This window comes from Manduca sexta, chromosome 14, assembly GCF_014839805.1.
Source record: "Manduca sexta isolate Smith_Timp_Sample1 chromosome 14, JHU_Msex_v1.0, whole genome shotgun sequence".
Taxonomy (NCBI): domain Eukaryota; kingdom Metazoa; phylum Arthropoda; class Insecta; order Lepidoptera; family Sphingidae; genus Manduca; species Manduca sexta.
Genome location: NC_051128.1, coordinates 7,735,750 through 7,759,155, shown reverse-complemented (window position 1 = coordinate 7,759,155; position 23,406 = coordinate 7,735,750). Strand labels below are relative to the sequence as shown.

Below are 23,406 nucleotides of genomic sequence, written 5' to 3'. Positions count from 1 at the left end.
AAAATATGTTCATTTAACGTAGTCATAAAATTGAGTACTATTCTTTACTGTAAACATTTAGGTGTTGTGATTGAATTATGTTAAGTACATCAATTAGTATTCTATAGTTCATAGAATCAACGATATATGATAATAAGCCTTTATACTTCCTATACATTAAGTAGTTAATACAATTAGTCTTGTTTTTTCTTACACATTCGAATTACGAGGCCACAAGAAATAATAAATTGATAAATTTTCAGTTTACTGACATGGCGAAATATTCATATGTATTATTTTAATAGATACTTACTTTTCTTCTACTCCGCGATGTGGTTGCCATCCCCTGAAAAAAAATCATGAGATTAAACCACTTACAAAGAAAATTAGCTTCATGATTAATAATATCGACATAAAAATGAACTTTAATGTTTTAATTAATCATATCGACATCAAACTTTAACGTTTTATTGCTTAACTTTTAAATTAATTTATATTTTTTTAGACAATATTAAAGCTAATTTTCGCTAGCAGCTAACTCCGTAAAAATCCTGTGATTCGTAGAAATTTTTAACTTCTATTTTCCGGCTACTCAGTGGAGCGACACTCCCATCATTAGCCGGGAGGCGGGTCTCACTGTTGAGTACCAGTTGAATCTAGATATGAAAACACTTTTGTCGTTGATTAATTATATCAGGTAAATGACGAATAATAGGGTAGCTGACAACTTTTAAAAACATTTATCAAAAATGTATTTCATTCAAAATCTATCGGAAAAAGAATATCCAATATCCACACAATAATAAATAAGTTATAAGGCTTTGAAATTTGGTGGAATGGGAAGCTGTCAAATTACAATATTGAGATGTGACGTCACTCAGTGCCACTGGCCATAACACTACATGAACCAGAAAAGGACAGCGCGATAATCCCATCACGACAACCACCCCTTTTTCTCACCACAATATATCAAATATGAATAACTGCTTTATTTTTCAACAAATTTTGATGCTGCTTTCACAGAAAATGTTCTTTTTGATATAATTTTTTGATACATTTAAAATAATAAACTAAACCAAACATTAGAATAGTTTCTATAACAATAGGGTAATCCCTATTGTTCGTGAACTTTACAACCGAAAATAATACGTTCAAATTATGTACTTTACTAAATTCATGAAAATTCGTTCACTATGTTCGATCAGTTATGAAAATATCTTGTTTTTGAACCTTATGTACGAAAAGCATACTTTTGGAGGAAAATGTTGTTTACATCCAGTATGCTAGTAACGTATCTGAAATTTATTGAATTTGTAATTAATTGTTCCAGATTGATTTGTGATTAGTGAATGAATGTTTTTTTTTACTATCAAAACATTTGTTTCCTCGTCCGCTCATATTAACGTCCCGACAAAATTACATACAAGTACAATATAACAGTCCGTATCTATTTAAATGGTAATGACCTGTAGTCATTTGTGTTAAGATTTTACTACGACCGTGTTAAGTGTAAGTAATTTAAGAAACTATTTCTATTATTCACTCATATTTAGTATACGAACAATCGTAACTCACTAGTAATCATGGGTTCATTCTTGGTAATACAACATCTTTAGAATATCCAGCGTAGAGTTTGACACTAATGAAGTCAGCTCCGTTCTTAGTTGATAATTGACACAGCCCTATCGTACAATGCTATCTCCTCGAGCTATCTCAAATGCTATCGTTTGACGGCAACTGTCATTTGTCCAATTATGTACACGTCATAATAAAAATCTGTTTTACATTATCCAACGGATATTATTTAATTTTGTTATTAAACGTCCACTCCTGCTCTGATTACGAATTTTGATTGATCGGGAATAATGTGCAATGCAGTAAGATGTTCATTAGGTGTTTTAGGTTTATGTAGTTATTTTTTATAGCATTCTAAGATAGAAGATCTCACTATATAGTAAATGATTCCTAACACCAGGGCGAAAATGGAGCTTTTTGGCTAATAAGTTTTTTTTAAATCTCGTTATTATCATCTTGTTATTAAGAAATGAACACGGAGGGAAGTTAATGTCCAGCAAATAAACTGTTAAAACGACCAACAAAACAGCCCAATTTTATCACAAAATGCAAATTTTTAGTGGCAAAACTTTTTATCGAATCGCATTTTATAGAAGGATGTTGGGATAATGATAAAAAAATATACCTAATTGACAAGAAAGCTTGAATTTTGGTTACCAGTAAGATTTTATTAGGTTATTCTAAATTCAAATAAGGAAATTTTTATTTATTTTAATAAAAATTATAATTATATGTATATATTTTGCTTTTTTTTTTCAATGATGATCTCCAGAAAAAAAACTAAGTAGTCCTAAAATTCATATATATTTTTTTTTATTTTAAATGACATCCAGAAAAATTTAAAAGCTGATTTGTTAGTGTAGCAAATTACCGACATAAAAGTTAGGGCAGGGCAAGGTCTATCCGCTTGTGTCAAAATTCATCCAAATCCGTTCAGTTGTTAATTGCCTTCACTTCTACTGTAAAGGTATAACACATTTTAACAAACATTCGCGCTCATAATATTAATAATAATTAAGATTAGATGTTGCGCGACAGACCTCTATTTAAAAAGGGGGTAAAATCGATCTTGGAAGGTAATGTGATATAGGAAGGGATTATCACGCGGATGAAGGCCCAAACTGCGAGTAAAATATAACGATTAATAAAGATAGCTATGTGCTATAACAAATTAGAATGCAAAATTATCCTCTTGCTGTCATGAAATACAATTTTTGATTTTACAAATTACAATTGATATTTGATTATTATTTATACAAATTATGTAAGTGACATTTGTCTATATTATATTTTGTCACTAATACCGATATGCAAGCACAAATTGGCTAACCTCCAAAGCTTTAAAATTATTAAAATTTTAGTAACGTGGTACGGTCGATGTTTGTTATATCTTTTGATTTATTACTATTGCATCTTGTGGTAGTAAAATTATAAAAAAATATTCCGAAATCTTATTATAGCTTAAATCTACCTCACCTGTAATTCCTTAAAGCTCTGACAAAAACTAAATATAACAGTTCTCAAGTTTGTATGTCATTGAACTGCTAAAGTTGGGTCAAGGTTATAAAAATGTAGGCAATATTTTACGGATTTGTTTTTATATCCGAATTTGCGGTTATGCTATCTTTATTTATATGATGCTAAATATATGTAACATAGAGAAAATAGAATATCTTTACACAGATGCTTGTATACGTCCATGATATAGGTACATTATATGTGTAAGTATGAACATACTATGATAGTCTTACGTAAACGTAATGTAGATTAGATATATGTAGTTCTGGTAGGTGGGTACTAGATCACATCACGATCGTCTCGGTCTAATTAGAATAGTAATGTTAGTACAATATTGAAGTTCAGAGTGTAATGTAGGTAGGAAGGAATAAGCACTTACATTTCTCAGCCGCTGTAATCCAATACGTATGTTCAGAAACATTACCACAATTATTATAGTTTAAAAACAAAAAATATTTTCAAGCTAGCCACGTTCCTGATGTGAAACTCAATTTCGTTATAAAATAACAGAAGCCGTGGCCGATTTTTACGTCTGTATGCTGTATATTTTTATTTATATTCAGCCCAACCATCTAATGCGAACCACGGCTCAATACCCCACTGCACAAACGGAATCGAGTGAAATTTACTCATCCTTAGTTTTAAAAGTAGATAGGTACGAACGATTCTTTACTGTTACGACGAATTTGGATCCAGTTCAACACAACAAATCCTACGCAATTTTTACGGTGAGCTACCTAACACGAAACATACATTATTATTGTACATATATTTCCCATGGCGGGGAATATCGTAAACTTCTGAGCCACTGAACGTTGGAGCGTTAAGAGTTGTGTACTTTGTGTCATACTAAAAATAGTTTTTGATTATCTGTCATTAGCTCCTACGCGTTTGTTTTAGTTTAGCATTATGTGGCAATAATTAAAAGTAACTTATTATAAACAATCTAAAGACGTGGAAACCATTACCTACTTTATAGTAGAGTCGTGAGTTACTAGTGGTAAGATTGATTAATTATAATTAAACTTGTACTCGATAGTAAAGCGAAGACAAAACATGTAACACTCATTAACGTAATTTGAGGGGAACCAGAATATTATTATATTATAATTATTGATCATAAAATAATTCGGCTCCGCAGCTGAAAATGTATGAACATATCTATCGGTTAAGATAGTGCATCATCCAAAACAAACCTTACATGGATTATCGTAAATATTTGTAGCCAAACAAAACTTCAATGAAATGGAAATCAGTCAGGACGTTTTGTTGTATATAATTCAGTCTTGAAGGAGGGTAAAGGCAGGGTCGCGTGTCGCCGATCGATGCGGTCAAACAAATGGAGCCAACCTTGCATCGCACTCAAATTACTATTTTAGGGATGTCATACTCGTATTTGCCGATTTATGATGTTCTATAGCATTTTTGGTCGCGATGTATCTATAAATTCAGAAACTCGACTCCTATATTTCTATATCTAAAAGACCTAAATTTAAATAAATAGAAAACAATATCAATCAATTTCATTGAAAAAAAAAGATAAACGCTATTTGGTTTCAAAAACTTCATATTAATATAATCATACTTATTATTAAACTTAATAAAAAGAAAACAAGTAATAGTAATACTGTTATAATTTAAATAAACTCATATATTATTTGCATAAAAATTACAATAATTAATGAAAGTTCAAATTCTTTATTTATTTAAAAGTTTAAATAGTTACAAAATATCTTGAATTCAAACATTTTGTAATGCTAATTACACTTTTTCAATCAATACCTAAATAATTTTAAAAACTTGAAAATGTGTTTACTATAAAAAAATAATTGAAAACCATGATGTAAAAAGTTAATTCTTAATATAATATTTGTAAAGGTTACGTGATTTCTTTTTAATTTTTTTTTTCTCTTTTAGTCATGCACAAATTCATAGAGCACTTATATTGCAATAATAATATATGCTCGCTCTCCATAACATCCTTTTCGATATATTTTGTTGATATGTTATTAAAGTTAACAATTAACTGTTGGTGAAAAGAAACTTTCCTATATTATATTATTGTTTTTAATATATTTCACTAATAAGTTTAAATGTTTGGTTCATGATTAACACACTTTTATCTGGAAATAAGTCATATTACAATAATATGTTTCATTTGTATGTACTTATTTTAAACTGATCATAACTGTTATAGTCTGTCTCTGATCATAACTGTTTTTTATTTATTGTAATTATTTTTTCTTGAATTATTATTTTAAAATATTAAAATTGTAAGTACCTAGGATTGTAGTAGCGGTGTGCTGAGGACGAGTTTGTGGACGAGGTAAGATTCCCGGAGTCACCAGCGGCTACGAAGTGGTTGCCGATGCTGGTTATAGTAGTTGTGGTAGCACGAGCGTTGCTGTTACGGTCGTGGTGGCCAGCTTGCTGAGTTAGCACGAATGTAATGTCGCGGCCGGCCTTTGTACGTCGCGCGTCGAGCGGGCGTTTAATGCGCGGGTATTTCGGTAGATCACAGCCATCTAACAAATCGCGACCGTGCGACCCGGCCTCAACGAGCACTCTAATAATAAACTTGTTTATATTTTTTATTCCCTCCATGACTTTTATTCCGATTGCACACTAATATTCGGGACCGTCGGATGCGAAGTCGCAAAGGCCTCGCTCGTCGACCTCGAGAACCACGTGCGTCTCAAAATAGAGCAGTGCGCGACACAAGAATGATCATCAATTCGGTTATTAATCGGGCACGAATTGAGAGCATTGGCGCCAAAATGCGTTTTGGATGCGGTCGGTGTCGTATAGTGTCGGTGCCGGCGACGGGATCGTGTCTAGGTGTAGGGGCAGTAGAGCAGCGATGGAGCGGCCGAGCAGCGGAGCGGCGTCTGTACATACCGAGATAGTGTCCGAGATCGCGCTGCAAAAAGCGCTGAAGCCGGAGTGTGCGGCAGGCGGGCTGGACGGTGGGCTGCCGCCGGCCCGGTCCATGGTGCGGTGCGGCGCTGTGCGGCGCGGTGCGGGGCCGACGGTCGGCTGAGCACTGCCGGCGCGCGGCTCCGTTCGCGCCCTCGCGTTACATAAACCTCTGTGCTTGATCGCAACCCGCTGCCCGCTCCCACCTGTCTGTTGTCGCTTCATCTTGGCATTGCATGCAACCCACAACAATAACACAAAATAATTATAGTAAGACTATTTTAAACATACTCGACGCCGAGTAAGACTAATTTGCAACACTTTATCTTAACATAGCACACTATTTAACCGGACAAGTTTTATTGTAGTCTTCATCAAAGAACCAATACAGAATTCAATGGGTTAAATATTTCACTAGCATAACAATAGTTCCTATGTAATCTACATTCATTTACCTAGGTATAAATACGTAAATGCAACCTGGTATAGCAGTCAGTCGTCAATATATTTTGTAAACAAAACAGGAGGAGGAAGAACTTTTCATTCTCATACTCATAAACGTTCATTAATTCATCTTCTCCTTTATTGATATCTTCCTATTCTGAAACATCTATACGCCACCGCGTAACTGATAAGAAATAATTACTTATCACATAGTAGAATCGTGTACTAATAATTATAAGAACACCTTATTTCTCCAACCCATCTGTAAAATCCATCGTTAATTATTTGTCGACACTACATAGGTTGATTTTAAAAACCTGTGCGTTTAAATATTTCAAACATCTGTTCAAATGTTATATTTTCGTCACGACTGTCTATAATTACCACTTTCGCATGTTTTTTATTAAATTATCAGCAACTGATAAGAACAGTTGTCTTGAATAATGTGTGGTCATGGCAATAGTTACTTTGCTAAAGTTTCTGTAGTGATTCTTATGGTTTCATATACATCTGGATGGTTTACCCATGCACGAAGAGTAAAACGAGTTATTAAAGGAATAGAAGTGGAATATGGTATTGTACTATTTAAATTCTATATTAGTAAATATTTCGCTTAAATTCAGAATGTCTGTAAAATAACCCAGCTCTCATATAGTATTGGGCAGTATATGTTAAGTTATTAGGGTGTATAGTTCCAGCATACTCAAAACATCACACATTTTTAATAAACTTGTGGTTCGTCTGTGTCTTGTAAGCACGATCTATATCCATCATGCAACAGTTTGCAGGCACTGCTGTGTAATTTCCAAGCATTTTATCTAGTAAATATAATTGTAATGTAGCCAGTGTAATAACTAAGCATTATGAGGGGTAATGCCAATATAATATTTGAGTGTGTAGAGCAGAATCTAAAGCTTTGCAATATTCTGGGCGCTATTACTATTAATGTCGATTTGCTCGTCTCGTTAGAAGTGGTATATATTTTTTTATATTAATTAACCGGGGAACCGTTATAATGAAATCTATAAAGAATCGTGTATAAACGCTTCATCTAGCCGTACATGAAGTACGTGAAATACTTCGGTCGCGTCTTATGAAACCCTCTGCGTAAGTCCAGATATCTTGTGCCACCACACGGATAAAGAATTACTAATTATTTATGTACGGAAAATTTCTTATTATATTCAAATTAACATACGAATAGTATGTTGGCTATCGCTTTTATAGAAGAATACGAGCCCAAGAACATTGTAACCGACACTTCGTAGTTATAACTAGGACGGCTGTTTTTCTTCATTGTTTTTTAAATATGAATGTTATATTTGCAGTATTTTTATAGAATGGTTATTTTTGTAAGTAGATACTACAATTAATATACCTAAAATATTTTAGAAATAATGAAGGTAAAATCTTCTCTTGTAAATAGTGCGAAATATCACTTATAAATCTAATTCTGGTCTATAGTAAACGTACGGTTAAACCATCGCTTAACAATTATTAGGTGAAATTAATAATGATCGCTCAAATACCTTGAAATACATTAATATCGGCACGTTACAAATGGATGTGAGATTAGAATCCATCGAGTGCTACTCAAGCCATAAATTTCAAAAAAATACAATAATATACATATTTGGACTACGCAGTACAGATTTATTATGTCATAAAATAATTCAATTTAAGTAATTTTGAACTATAAACTCGTAAAATTATTATATTTTTTTATTTTAAGGTCAATTCTATAGTTAAGTTAGTCTATGGTTAACTCTATATTTTTCGTTTATCCAGGTACTCAACCTCGAGTGGCATCACTGCGAAGAACAAATACCCAACAGCATATATGTGGCGCCACAATCCTTTCTCCAGAGTTTGCTATCACAGCAGCGCATTGTGTACATTCTACTTCAGAAGATTACTTTTTGCAACTTAACAATTACCGAGTAACAGACGACATTGTTCCTCGCGCTATTGTTTTGGAAATTATTACACACGACTTGTATGATCGGTAAGAACATAGTTTAATATTTTCTGTATTTTCTGTATTATTTACGCAAAAATCGACTTATTGGCGCACTAAGTATTAACTATCACGACGCGGTATGATTTCTGTTTCGAGGTCTCAGATCTTCTAGTCGGATAATATGATGTAGGATATTTCTACTAAGTATCAGCCTAAAGTATGTGGACGTTAAAAGATCATAGACTCATTCCCTACTGTATAATACCAAACATAACTGGTGAAATGCAAGTATCATGCATCTCTACGTACTACTCATAAAACCCGATTCTGTCACGAATAAGGGGAGTAGCCGTTCTAAATTACGTAGATTAAAAAAGGTACTTACGCTTTGCAATAGGGACACAGGAGTTGCTCAAACCATTCATAAAGAGGTGACTTAAAAGATTGTAACATACAGTTTCGCTATATTTATCCCGCCGGTTGCGTACAGGCTCTGGCTGATGAATAATGGTCTGCTTCATACGTCTTTGAGTATTAATTATACAAAGACTAGTTGTTGCTCGTGGCATTAACCAAGTTGCGTCCTACCTCCAAAAAAAAACGATGCGCCAACTGTGTTTTCCAACATCATATTTCTGCAATATATTGACATTACGTTTGTTGTTTCAAGTTTATTATAATGTGGAGAGTTTCATTAATTTTATTTTGACAATACCACTAAAATGTTATATTCCGTGCATCTCCTTCTAAAAAACTCATCATTTTAATTTGAAACTAACACTATTATTAAAACTTATGATTTGGGAATGTAAAATTTTCACAAAGACCTAAAATGTTTTTTTAAGCAATTATCCGTAATCTTTGCTTATTTTTCAAGTACCGCCAAGTAAGAAACGAATAGTCAAGGTCATTGGCGCGTAGGGGCGCCTTAAAAGACTTTTCCGTTACAAAAGTCCCTATGTCACTGTACTGATTAAGGCGCGCCATATGTGCGACACCAGCGCCATCTATTTAAAAATCAGACGAATTATAAGTTCAATTATTTCCCATGGGGACATGTTACCTTGGTAAAAGTTGGCCAATGTGTTGATTCAGGACATAGTCACTATGTGTGTCAAATTTCATTCAAATCCGTTCAGTCATTTCTGTTTTTACTTCTAACAAACATCTAAACATTTTCACAATCTTTCGGATATATAATATTACTAACAGGTCTAAAACACTGCACATTAATAGGGGTGACATTTGTCTACGACATTTTTCTATAATTTCTCCAATTTTAATAGTAAGTCCATCCTAGGGCACGAAGCCATCTGGTTCAATTAAGTTTTGAAAAAAGAAACACTTTTTGTGCGAATGAATTTTCACGCGAGCAGAATCGCGAATAACAACTAGTAGACTATGTTATAAATACTACTATACTGTTCATATATTAGACCTGTGCATAGTTCTTCCAGCTTATTTTTGTCTCATCATGTAATAAGTGGCAAAACTATACTTTTTTCAGGAATACCATCATTGAGCAGAATAGAAACCTCAATTTGATGTGTCGACCTACATTTCGGCGGTTTCATAGGCTTAACTCGCTGCTTTTGATATGACCAAAAACACGACAAATATCACAAATTTACTTTATAGTATATACACACACACACACATGGCACACTACATGATCTATTGTCTGATTTTAAACATTCATTTATCGCATTTGATAAATTTAATCACGGGTAAACAGTGCAAACTCTACGCTAATGTGACTTTCGAATCACGAATGCTAATCGACCTCGTTTGGTGGCTAAAAATGTACTCTATATATCTTTCCGATGTGTTTTGGTGTGCATTGAACTAATGTCCTAATTGTTATACTAAATTAAAGTTGATGAACTAAACTACAGCCCTTATGACCCATTTAAGTACATGAACCCTATTTGTAGTTTTTTGGATAAGCTTAGATTTATTATTATCAGAAAAAAAACATTTACAACTCTTTTAAGGGTATGGTGATTTGTCTTTTTAAGTAATTTAATTTTATTAGATGTTTTAGGATCCGTGTTCATATTCCATTATGAGTAAATAATTCTAGTAATAAAAAAATCAGTCTACATCGCCATTCTTCTAGGTATTTTTTATAATCTACATAGAAAGTAAAACGACCATAAAATTAAACTAATCTTGATTCATCCTTGATAAATGGGATCTGGCGATCGAGATTTCGGTTTACTACAAATTACGTTGCGGCGTAGTAAGATATGTCGTATGTATTATAATTAAATTGCGATTCGTACCAGATACAGCGTCCCATCTACAACGTCTGGGACCTAAATAGAAAAAGAAGTTAATCTACAGTGATGGCGTTTAAAGGACAAATTCAGCTTCATTCGATATCACTATCGCTATGTTAAAACAGAGATCATGCTAGGGTCTTAGGTGGATCTCTAGAGACTAAAAACACTAGGTAAGGTACGGTCATAGTGCTGGTTTCGCGGCCAACTCCAGTAAGCTTCCAGTTGCCTGAATCTCAGAGCCTGAGTAGATTTCTTATATTATAGATAATAGGTAAGCTTTCGTTTCGAAATAAAAACAAATAATATTCTTTAAATATATTTGACAAGTTGTTGCATAATATTTGACTTAATTTTATACCAACCGCATAGCCAACAAAAAAAAAGCTTAATTTACGTTTCAACTAAGAGCTCTATGGACATGCAGTAAAATAACAAAAATACTAAAGATACCTTGTATATTAAAGTATAAAGCAGAGGTACCCAAACTTCTTTACTCATAGACTCCTTTCATAATTTAGCTGGTTCCGTTGTACTTTCTTCTTTAGATTTCGCAGAGAAAGTGCATTACAACTATACTTAAATTAAATTCAGGCTTTTATATTTTGTTCCACAGGTTAATTATATTTTGAATTTATTTATAAGATCGACAGATGTCGATTTTACATGTAAAATAGATATTTTACATGTAAAATACGTGTATTTTGACTCGACTGAAATTAACCACTCGACAAATTCTAACCGGCGCAACGACCCTCAATATATAACAATTTCTCAACAATATTATAACAACAAATCTGAGTACGGATGATAGAATCTGGCACAACTATAAGGATTCCGTGTTTGGTCACGAAAGCCTAAAAACTTTTAAGGCAGCTATTTATTTTGTTTTTTCAGAACTACAAGAGCTCACGACATTGCTATACTGCGTATAATGCTATCGGAGATCATAGCATGGACGGACAGCGTAATATTACCAAGCCCGTCATTAATCGGTGTGTCAGGTAAATGGTATCCAGACAATCTGTGGGTTGATAGTAATGCACGGAGCACGGATATACTCTTATCTATCATATTACAGTTATATGTTTGCGCTGTGTTTACGATCCAACCAACGCTCCGGTAAACGAAAACAAGAAATCTATAAGTCGGTTCTATTTTATAGCCAATATGTGAAAACAAACATATGTATAAATATAACTACGCATTGCATTGTGCTTATTTTTTAAATATAAGTAAGTAGATGAATTAATAAATTAGTAATATAAAATGATGTTTTGGTATAAGACCGCATATTGTTAGCAATCTCCAAGACAGAATTATATAAATATTTCAAATAAAATTTTGGATTTCAAAATCTACTTATGGCTTATGTCGTTTAAGTTTATAATATATTATCAAGTTTGCGTCTCTATATTAAATACTTATTTAAATTATTTTTATAGCAATGCTTTTTTAATCCCAGACGGGAACAGGTTTATGGGGGGAGGGGGTAACAATATATTTTTTTAGCAGTCTCCCGAGGCGACGTCAAATCAGAATGTTGTCTACTACGTACTTATAATATATAAAAGGCAGATAAATTTATTTTATTTATTACATTTTAGAGATTTTTTGTTTAGAGACTATTTTAATTTTTTTAACTAACTGTCTGTACCTGCGGCGGCGTCGTGTGACGGGTCGGCCACTTCCCTACAATATGGTTGAGGAGGCCGATGGCTGACACATGCGTCATACTCGTGAACGGGTGCTGCTTGTGTGGACTGTTCTGCCCATTTCGCTTACATTTCTAATTTCTAATCGCTAGAGGTACTGGGAGGAAATAATTATAAGGATAATAGAGAAATTTCATGATTCCTGAGAGGGTTGTGCAGTCATACAAAAAAATTAAATTAATTTATTCCTTATTTCACGAGCCTATAAATGAACTGCTCTAAACTTTATTTGTTTTTTTTTCTTCTTACTTTATCATGTACTGTAGTCTTTACCCTAAACTGATTGAAAAGAGCAACACCAGAGTTTCTTGCCCGTTCTTCTCTGGTGAAAACTGCTTTCCGAACTGGTGGTAGTGTTAATATTGACGGAATCTAAATAATGTATAACATTTTACAGATTCAAATAAATCATTTCATTTCATTTCATTATTTACCTAATTACATAAAGAATAATGACCATTTTTGATAGTCTGTCTTAGAAACAGGTTATTTATTACGAAAGCAATGACACTTTGCAGGTGAATGCAGAATATATGGTTATGGAATAAAAGATATCAACTCGTCGGAGGCTACAGAGCAATTATACGGCGGGAAACTGAAAATTGTATCTTTGGACCAATGTACAAATAAATTAGGTCCGTACGTCGCACCAAAAAGGGATGGCGGAATGTTGTGCGCTGTTGGCGATGGAGTCGACGCCTGTCAGGTAATTGGATATGAGCTACAGTGTTGCATACGTACCTATACTAATGGAAGACGCGGAAATTGGTAACACATAGAATGAATATCTTGTTTACCGATAAAGTTTCAATATCGTGCACGTTTTCCGAGTTTGGACGTGTTTCCACCAACGATGTGCGAGATATCTAAACTGTGCGACGAGAACACGGCTTTGGCGGTCACGTTAGTTACACCAGAGCTCCGCTAAGGGAAAAATCAAGTGATATCTACTATTGGATTTTTCTAAAGCACCGTTAAGCTCCCTCGCATATCTGTGTGGTTGGCTAGATAGATACGTATCTTTATGAACGAATTAACGGACAACGGGTAGCCATTGTAGGTACTGATAGACATCTGCTGTCTACTACACTGTCTGTAGTAGATAGCAAAAAATAACTAACAAAATGTATAAAATATTAATATAAGTAATTAAAATTATAGTACATGAGAATGTATAATACCGCTTCCGAACTGTCTAAGAGTGAAATAACACAGATTCGCGGCGTTAGGTAAATCCTACCGCCTACACCTAATAATATATTCAGCAAATATTCTAAGCGATGACAAAATCCCACAGGAAAGCGTAATGTTTCGTAACTAGCAGTTGACGCATTTATGTTCCAGACGAAATATTTTCGCCATACATGTACTAATCACCCGTAACAAAGTTGTCCGTCGGTGCACTAATTAAATAGCAGTTGTTACATCCTACAATTAATTTAGCGGCGAGTGTGCCAAGCGATCATCTCGCATTAATACTTTGTTGTAATTGTAGCTAATGTTTTAATAAAGCAGCAGAGGCACGCTTCTCCTTCTTAATGCCATGCAACTAAAGTCGGTTTTCGATTTACTGCCTAATTCAACAATAGTAGAGATCACTTTACTTATATCGTTTTTTTTTATTCTACGTATTTATTTAATGCTTAATTTTTATATACGTCACAAAAATAAATATTATACAATTGCCCTATTTCGTACAACAAATAGGTCCGTGGGAAAATTGTGAAAAATTTTACCATTCTAATCAGATTAAAATGTAGAGTCGCTTTGATATTGTTTCCATCGATCAATTATACCTACATATAAAAGAAAATAGAAACCATTTAATGCACTAACCCGTACTTTCGAACATAATATATTGGTATGTAAACAAATGATCTCCCAATCGTTCGGTTGGTACGCAGCGCCATGGTCCTGCGGACATACACAAGCGATGAGCAAGCTGTTTGCCGGCAGATATATACATTGAATAGTGATGTCAAGATAGTGACATAGTAAACGTTAGAAATAATTAATCCCTCGGTTTTATGGCTTCCCCGTCGTTTACACAAGATGCGTAATTAGATACCCCAATAGCAGTCTTTTCGCCGAAAACGTCGTAGAAAAAGTAGGTATGTGTGAATAAACTTAACGTTGTTGCTACGATACAGACTTGAGCCTGGTATACCATCTGCCGAGTTCTGTTGTAATAATTGTAATTGCTGTAATATTAAATTAATGAAACTGGACAGGTCCTACCTCTGAGAATACTGAGAGTTGCCACGTACGACTTGTACTGAAGACTTCTGCTGAAATGTGAACTATATGTTGGATGTTTGGATGACTAAACATTTAACAGCCCATTAATTCCTAAAACTATTCATGTATCTAAAATCGAAAAACCTAAGTAAACCGGAATTTAATTCGGTAGCAATTAAATGTTGTTTACTCTTCACATCATGCGAGTCCCGAGTTTCTTTTCCAGTATATGTTCCAAATTTTTCTAAGACGATTTGCTGATTAAATCGATAAAGGTGCTTAACTTCAGGCCAGCTGCCGTAAAAACTAAACAAGTTTATTCTGAAACATGACTTAAAAAGCTTATCGAGCAAATCCTCATAAACAAGTTTAAGATTAGGATGGTACGGTTGAAGCAACATACATCGCACAGCGCTGTGTCAGGGCTTTACACCACACGAATTAATTGTATTAATTTTACCAATCAGTTCACGTTCGATCGTCAACCAGTTCGCGTGTTCTCATTACCATTACCATAACCATTACCATTTTACCATTTAGACTAGTTCAGTGTAAATAAACAATATTTTACCCGGACTTTAGTCTTTTATATTTACGAACCAAACGTAAATCCTTGTACGGACACCAAATCCCGTACAAAGATACTCGTAAATAAAATATGAATAATATCCTTGATACAATTTTAACGTCTTTAGGAATGGTGACACCAGATTTAAGCTATTTCTTTCCGCAGGGCGATTCAGGGAGTCCATTAATATGTGATGGAGTGGTACAAGGCATTTGCAGCTATGGTATGGGCTGTGGAGCTAATGGCGTCCCTGGAGTCTACACTGGCATAGGAGCTCACTTGCAATGGATACGGGATGTCACACAGATTTAGGTCTTATTGATTAATCTATATTGTGATTATAATGTTATCTTGCATTTGTAGAAAATAAAACAGAAGAATTTATTCGAATTCTTACTAACGGCCTTTTTTAAATTATCCCGTCTTAATATTTTATCAGATTCAAAAACTATACCATTTGAATTAAAAATAAGTATGTAGGTAACTTATGAGTACAAAAATAAACCCTGTTCTGGCAGGTAAATTTTCACAATGGACTTAAAAAGCGTCCGTTATTTAAAACGGCGGTAAAGCTACCTTAGAACCTAAAACCAGAAGCAATAACTTGGTTAAATGAATGTTTTAGATATTAAAATAAAATCTCCATAAAATATTCGACAAATATCTCCATTTATTTAACACGTAGTTATTTTAATTACATAATATCGATAGACTTGCACACTATTCATAAATGCTTGTTTAACGTCTTATTAAATGTTTTCTCGTTGCACATAATGTCGCACGATTTAAAATCGTAGAAAAAACGCACAAAACCATTAAATAAGAATTTATGTTTAGGGCAGTCATTTTGTAAGTTATAATGTATTATCACCACGTAGGACCGTTGTAATTTGTTACATTGTAATGTTTAATAAAAAAGTATACTAAATTAATTTAAAAAAAAGTAAATTGGTAGACATTAGTTTAGGACAAACTTCACACTGAAAATGTATCCACTTTTATCTATTACTTAATATAAATAGATACATAAATATATTGGGTTCTCTATAAATGCATTGTATTTATCACACCATAAAAGCGAAACACAGTTATTTCAAAATGTAGGTTTTTTGTTCAAGTACAATAAAACTCTGTTAATAACAGTTTTAATTACAATATCTCTAATCTATAAGTACAAAGCTTTCGACAACTTTGTGGCCAATGGAATCTATGAAGTTGGTTTTCAGAATAAAGCAATAAGGACATCGCGCAAGAAAACTATAGGAAGAAGACTACACACAAAACATTTTCGATTTCCATAATTAATCTTGCTTCTAAGGATCAAAATACTCTGTTTCCGATTTTACGTCAATTACCCCCGCTAGGGGAGCGCCACATAAACATGATGATAGATGATACAACAATGAAATATGTATATACGTCGCAAAAACATGCAAAACTCTTGTAAAGCCCCTGAAGAAAATATTTTACGCCCACTTTTAAGCATTTTCGCGTACGGAAGAGTATGAGATTTGGCATTATTACAGTCCACATTTCATGTAGAAAAACTTATTTTTGTATATTATGTATAATATATTAAATTCGAGGAGCGAATATAACCAGCGGACTGACATTCGATTCTATAAATCTCATTGCTTTTAAAATAAATAGAGAATTAGTTTGATCTTTACATTCAATAGGTAACGAAGTACAAAGCTTTTCTGCAAAATCTTATACAAAGAATCCTTTCAATTAGTTCTCTGATGAGATGAGATCTGAGATATCTAAGAGTTGTAAAAGCTTTTAACGGTTTTAACTCTGACGAAAATTGAGTAGCCTTATTTCCATTAAGGCGATTTTAACAGAAATATCCATGATTATTAATTATTCATTTTCATAACTGCGAGAATTAATCACTAACTAGACGTGAATTTAAATTCACTTGCCAATACTTGTTTAGTTACCCAGATTAAAAGTGTGAAAATGGACCTTGATTAAGATCATTTACAATATCATTAAAATAAAACATGTTTTAATAACATTTTGGCGCGTAAATTTGATGAGCTAATTCTTTGCATGACAAATATCGGTGGCGCCCTCTAGAATAATCTCAATTATGCTCAATGTGGTACTGTAAATATGTACAGTCAGCTACATAAGTGACTCAACAAATTTAACACTTCAAATCGACTATACACCTTAAGTTTAATTGAAACATGTTTCTCCTTTGTGTGTAAAGTAAATCCCTTTTATTTCTATAAAGAAACATATAATATGGTAATATTAAAAAAGTTTGGTGTGGTGTAGATGATTTGAAATTTTGAATTTGTTCAGCTACTATATCGGTGACTGTACACCGCCTCATCCGGAGCTCTTTGGTATGTCTCTTATTAAGTCATTATTATTACTGTACACATGAAAGGGTGAAGGATAAAATATTACTGCAACATATTCTTCTATAAGTAATTTAGTTCTAACATATAAAACTAACATGAAGAATTCTTTCTTCAAGCTTGTTTCCGATATTATAAATACTAAATCTTACAGAAGTGCATAAATGTAATATTGCACAAGGGACACAGCTTTACGAATTGATCAATCCGTAAATTAACAAACAATATGTGTACTATATCAGCTTATTCAGCTAAACAAATTCATTTTACTTCTAACAATCAAAAACAATTACCTTGTAGTCGAAAACATATTTTAACATCGATATATATGTAGTACGTACTAGATCTGGCATTTCGTAAACTCATTGTTTTGATCCAACTGTATTGCAATCCGTACACCTGACTTTAGTATGATTTCAACATTGTCAGCGTGTGGTTATGTACGGAGTAGCGCTCATAATATAAGAACTCGAGTCTGTGTAAACCTAGATGTAAATAAAAAATATTAGTCAAATAAGTATGATTTATTGTTCAAGTGAAAAAATAAGTTATAACAGTGACGTTTTGGTGGCCAGTTTAGTTCAGATTTTGAGCACATTTTTTATATGGACGTTCGTGTTTATAGAATATACGTCAATTTATTTAAATAGGTATGCAACATATTTATTTTTACAATTAATCCACTTTACAAACAGTTTTACATTTAACTGTTGGTTGACATTATTAGATACACTTGGATAACATTGCACAATAACAATTTAACATAGTAAGCTCAATAGAATTTAATTTACTTCTATACAATACGTGTCAAAACAAGCATGCGTCCAAAACCTATTTATTAATTGAAAATAGTTTTGATTTTTTTTCCTAAGACTTAAGCTTCCTAACATCCAATACTATTTCTACACATTTGTGAAATTTAACAGAGTATTTTAAATTTAACATAGATAAACATATCGATCAAAAACATCAACTTTTACAAATTTTCTAACACGTTATTCAAAACACTTTACACTTTAGGAATTAGGATCGTTATCCTTTAACCGCGCTTTGGATTATGATGCGTCATCCAACTGGTCACAATTCAGATAAAATACTACGAAATAAATAAATTAAGTTTAGTTCCTTACTTTTAAATTAAATATTCTATATTCGAACTTTTGTATGAGAAGTATTAGTTATAGTTTAAGGCGGATATTACTTTATCATATTGTCTCCATGGATACGTGAATTATGGTAATTTTCTTCAACATGCAGTCAAATATGTTACCTCTATCCGCCCGGATAGTGACCACCGTACACAAGGCTTAAACTCCACCATAGAATGTAAGCATGTCGCATTTCCGGATTATATGTATATCCGGTTTCAAAAATGCCGGCATAATTATATCGACAGGCGAGGTGTAATCATCTCTCGTCAGTCGACTATCTGGATCATTATTATATATATTACCATCAGGTTGGGTTCACTGACGTGCCAGTATAACAAATAATAAGGCTATATATGTAAGTAATCGTCGCCTTGACATATTCATGGACTTTGAAATATGATAATGTAGTAGCATCCAAACGTACTGGTTTTGTATAAACGAAGTAATACATCTTGGAATAAGACGCAGCAATTAATATAGCCTTAATATATGATTATCACTAAATAAATATTTAATTATGCCTCAGTTTAGGCTCCACAACGAAAACTTCCTTAAGGCGATACCTCAAGGTCCATTTTCAATTTAATATGACGAAATTTTGGGTAATAAACATGGCAAGTAATTAATTTAAATTTACGTTTACTTTGATTAACTCGCAGTTGAATTCAAAACTAACTTAATTAATAATTGGATATTTCCCTTTAAAATTTAATATGAAAATTGTATGAAAATGGACCTTGAGGTATCGCCTTAACTAAAGGACAGACAGACACTTGAATAGTTCTATTTAGAAGCAATAGGTGTCAAACATGTAAACTGCACGAGTACCCCTTACATAAATAAGTCGATAAAACTTCTTTTCACTATATTAAACTAAACAAAAATTCCTATAAATCCACTAAAATTAAAGTATTTTACTACACAGCGATTCTTACACAACAGAAGTAATGTTGCTTTGTAGGGAAGATACTTTGTAGTTTGTACTGCAAGAAACATCTTGACTAATAACTCAAAAACTTATTACTAAAAGATTTCCTAAACGCATTGTTCTAAATTATTAAGAGTCACTCAAGAGTATATCATTTAACTACAACTAACAAACATCTCAAACGTAGGAATGGTAACTACAGTTCACTCATAAAATTATGTTTTGTGACTAACTCTCAGTATAGCTCTTCATTCATATTATAACTTATCCTTGCCATCTGCTTCTTGTTCGTTATTATTTCTAGATTCGATATAAGTGGGTTTTAACGAAATATATTTCGATAGAGGCTGATTTTTAATATGATACAAATAAAATATACAATGTATTATACTATAATTTCAAAAGTTTAGTTTCACTAACTCCGATTTATTTTCAGATGGCAGTCCTAATAATTTCCTAGTAACAAAATTAACACCACATATAACAATAAGCAATTCCATCTATATATTCATTTCAGGGTTTATAAATTGAAATAGTGTTGTGAGGTAAGTTGAAAGGCAACAATGAACACACATACAAATAAACCCTGTGTTAGGGGAGGAATCCATAGGCGTAGCTAGTAAAGGAGTGGGGGCTCCATGCGCGGACCAGGATGTTAAGGAATTGGAATAATTAAATATGATAGCAAAAAAAAATGGAAAGACATAAAATTTATAGCGCTTTCGGGCCTGTGCCCGAGTCCCTCCTGGAAAATGACTAGCCACGCCCATGAAGAGATCAACTCTGATCGGAATGAATGAGTATTTACGACCAGTTGAACCACGTTCTATTCTCCCCTGTGGGGGTGCTGCTGCTACTCTTTGACGACTTCGGCGTTCTCGGAGTTTGGGGTTTCGATGAATCGGATTTATCGTCTTCCTCTTTGCCCTCGACATTCTCTAGTGTTGCTTTAAGCTAAAAAAATATCGAATATGTATTTGACTTTAAAACAAATTAATTACGAAGTTACTTATCGAAAACCACAAAAATAATTAGATACAAATTTTAATTTTGTAGTTATAGTCTTTACAAATTAAATGTCTATAGACTTCATTATTTATATACTTCGACTTCGACAAATATTATAAATTACGTAAATACTGTTTACCTTAATATTCGTCTTTACTTGCATCTCTCGTTCATATTCCCGTACATCATCAAGGGTCATGTTAAACCATTCATCCATCCAAGCAAAAGCCTGTCTGTGTCCAAGTAACAAGATCTCGCGTATGGCCTGCATAGAAAATTTATCAAATTTTTCTCAGATTACAACCATTATTTTATCACAATAAAAATAAAGCTATTTTAAACTACCATCATAGAGTAGCAAAATGTAAAAACAAATGACTACTATAGACGCAACCAAAGCACTTTAATTATAATGGTTATGAACATTTAACTCAGACACGTGTTATATCCAAACTCTTTTTGAGCGTACTTTGAAGTGTTTTGTCTATCGTATCAATTTCGTAAATTAAGACGAAAATATTGTCCATAAAGAAATTACATTGAAAAGCGTATTTACCCCTTGAGCATATTCTTCCACCCTTGTCTGCAAGCCCCACACTTCAAACTTGACAGATACAGCTTTGTAACAACACATGATCGGTTGGTGCGTCTCTCTCCATCCCTCAACCAGGGGACCTCGGCCGGTCTTTTCCGATTTGAAGAACTTTGGGTCTTCTGCCTCCTTGTAATGATGTGGCTTTATCTCATCATAAGCGATATCCAGAAAGTCGACTGTCCTTTGCTCCAGTTCCTCTGCAGTTAACCCCAAGCACTGAAAATATTTTTTATGAAATAAATATAATTTGTTATAATTGTTATCGGCGATATTATGTCTGATATTATTTTATATATTGATTCTCACATTTTCAGTGGTCCCATTGTTGTCTTCGTATCTAGTCTGAATCGATATTGAGAACTTGGGGATGAAGGAACACTGAAAATTGAAAAATAAACTACTTACTATAAAAATATGTCAATTTTAGGCGTCCAATAAATAAGTTAAAAAAATAACCGTTACATCCACTACCGTAATTATATTTGTTAAAAGATTTATTTTATTGCATTGATTAGTATTTTATGACCATAACTTAATATTGGTTAAGTTCAAACAACTGGTGGAAGGTTCCTTCCTTCAAGAATAGCAAAGAGAACAAGCTAGAGAAGCTGATAGATAAAAACACTCACTGTGTATTTCTTCATGTTCATCACCAAACATGAAAATAAATAACATGGGTTAATTAGTGTATAATTTAGACAGGTCAAAAATATTACTAAGACGAAAATGCTTACCGGTAATAGTGTAAGGATAATAATTCCATGCCTTCTCAGTAATGTAAAGAGACAAACATGTGACTAACGCGCCGGTCTTTAGACCAATCACAAACATCATTATTAAACGACACGAATCTTTTTGTCGTGTTTGTTATGCCACATATTACGGGGCAGATCGCTGACATGTAATCAGATTCTCAGATCAGATACGGGCATTATTGTCCAAGAAATCGAAAAATAAAAAACACATCTTTAAGTTAACTCATTCAATTATTTATAGTATGGCGATAGTTCCTATGTAAGTTTAGTTGATTGGATATTTTGATTATGTTTATTCTGAATAAGTTATAAAAATATATTATAAAACAAATTCCCTACCGCATCTGTCTGCCTCTCTGAACGCGTAAAACTCAAAAACTACCCAACGGATTTAGATTAAATTTAGGATTAGTTTGAGACCTTGGGAAGAACAAAGGCTACTTTCTATCGGGAAAATATACTTAAAGCGTGACTTTTATAACGGAAAATTTTGTCCCGAAAAACTATTCACGCGGCCAGAGCCGCAAGCAAAAGCTAGTCAAAGTGTATGTATATAGATATCTAAAGTCGACCATCATAGTAACTTTGGTGCGGCACCATGTCTGTTATTCAAGTGTTTGATTTCCTGTTTACCTACTTTTTACATTCTATCGACAAGATAGCGATCTTATACAGCCATTTCAATATTTATTGATTATATGAGTCACTAATGTAAATATGGTTAATCCAAAAAATACGATATACACTAGTTTCCACGTAGGTACCTACTACGTTTTGATAATTAAGGATTTGTTTTATATACATTGAATAAGAGACAAACAAGCAAATGTCATCCGAAGCAACTTCATCGCCAACGCCCATAAACATCCACGAAAGTACCAACAGAATATACCAAATATAGTAGTCTAAAAATAGAAATAGCCAATTATGAAGTAAATACCTAGTCTCTTGAGGGTTTTTAAATTGCAACGGTTTCGAAACACCGTCAAAAACGCTGGTTTAATTCCCGTCTTATCAAAGATTTAATTTAAATTCAGAGAGAAGACAAGACACAGAACAAAAACAACAAACAAGTTAGTTAGTACAATATCAAAACAATTAAGTAAAAACAATGTTTAAGAAACCTCTAATTCAGAACGCATAAGAACATATAAAACATAATATGTACATCTATCAGACGATTGCATGTGATGTATATAACTAAGCAGAGCGATATATAACGATTCGGAGAAATTTTCAATATCAGGAAGTAATAAATCTTATCACAGAACTATGCACCGTAAGTATTGCAATGTGCCAGACATATTTACAAAACATGGTCACGTAAGGCTACGGCATACCGTAATTAGGTTATCACTTATCGCCAATAGACAACTTTCATATCACTGCTCACTAGTAAAAC

At 33.2% G+C, this 23,406-nt stretch overlaps 3 protein-coding genes across 5 annotated transcripts in view; 1 reads left to right on the top strand and 2 right to left on the bottom strand.

The window, feature by feature from the left end:
• Window positions 1–6,228, bottom strand: part of LOC115456105 (calcium-binding protein E63-1) — a 58,147-nt gene extending 51,919 nt beyond the window's left edge. Inside the window, exons 1-2 of one of the 3 annotated variants that reach the window (XM_030184998.2) lie at window positions 5,971–6,228; window positions 293–325 (exon numbers count right to left, since the gene is read on the bottom strand). In XM_030184998.2, coding sequence (XP_030040858.2) covers window positions 293–325; window positions 5,971–6,213 — 276 coding nt within the window. In that variant the 5' untranslated portion in view covers window positions 6,214–6,228. Of the gene's footprint in view, window positions 1–292; window positions 326–3,451; window positions 3,509–5,353; window positions 5,599–5,970 lie in introns of those variants that run through there. The other 2 variants (XM_037438413.1, XM_037438412.1) reach the window with 2 other exon arrangements.
• Window positions 6,229–6,736: 508 nt separating this feature from the next.
• On the top strand, window positions 6,737–15,595 carry LOC115456106 (trypsin alpha-3). The gene is made up of 5 exons (XM_030184999.2): window positions 6,737–7,005; window positions 8,221–8,437; window positions 11,572–11,678; window positions 12,908–13,095; window positions 15,361–15,595. Exons 1-5 carry the CDS (start codon window positions 6,876–6,878, stop codon window positions 15,505–15,507), a joined length of 789 nt encoding a protein of 262 aa, XP_030040859.1. The 5' UTR covers window positions 6,737–6,875; the 3' UTR covers window positions 15,508–15,595.
• A 4,685-nt stretch (window positions 15,596–20,280) lies between these two features.
• On the bottom strand, window positions 20,281–22,181 carry LOC119189294 (cytoplasmic phosphatidylinositol transfer protein 1-like). The gene is made up of 6 exons (XM_037438479.1): window positions 22,176–22,181; window positions 21,984–22,046; window positions 21,556–21,627; window positions 21,211–21,465; window positions 20,794–20,919; window positions 20,281–20,600 (listed from the first exon to the last, which is right to left on the bottom strand). Exons 1-6 carry the CDS (start codon window positions 22,179–22,181, stop codon window positions 20,451–20,453), a joined length of 672 nt encoding a protein of 223 aa, XP_037294376.1. The 3' UTR covers window positions 20,281–20,450.
• Between the last annotated feature and the right edge of the window lie 1,225 nt (window positions 22,182–23,406).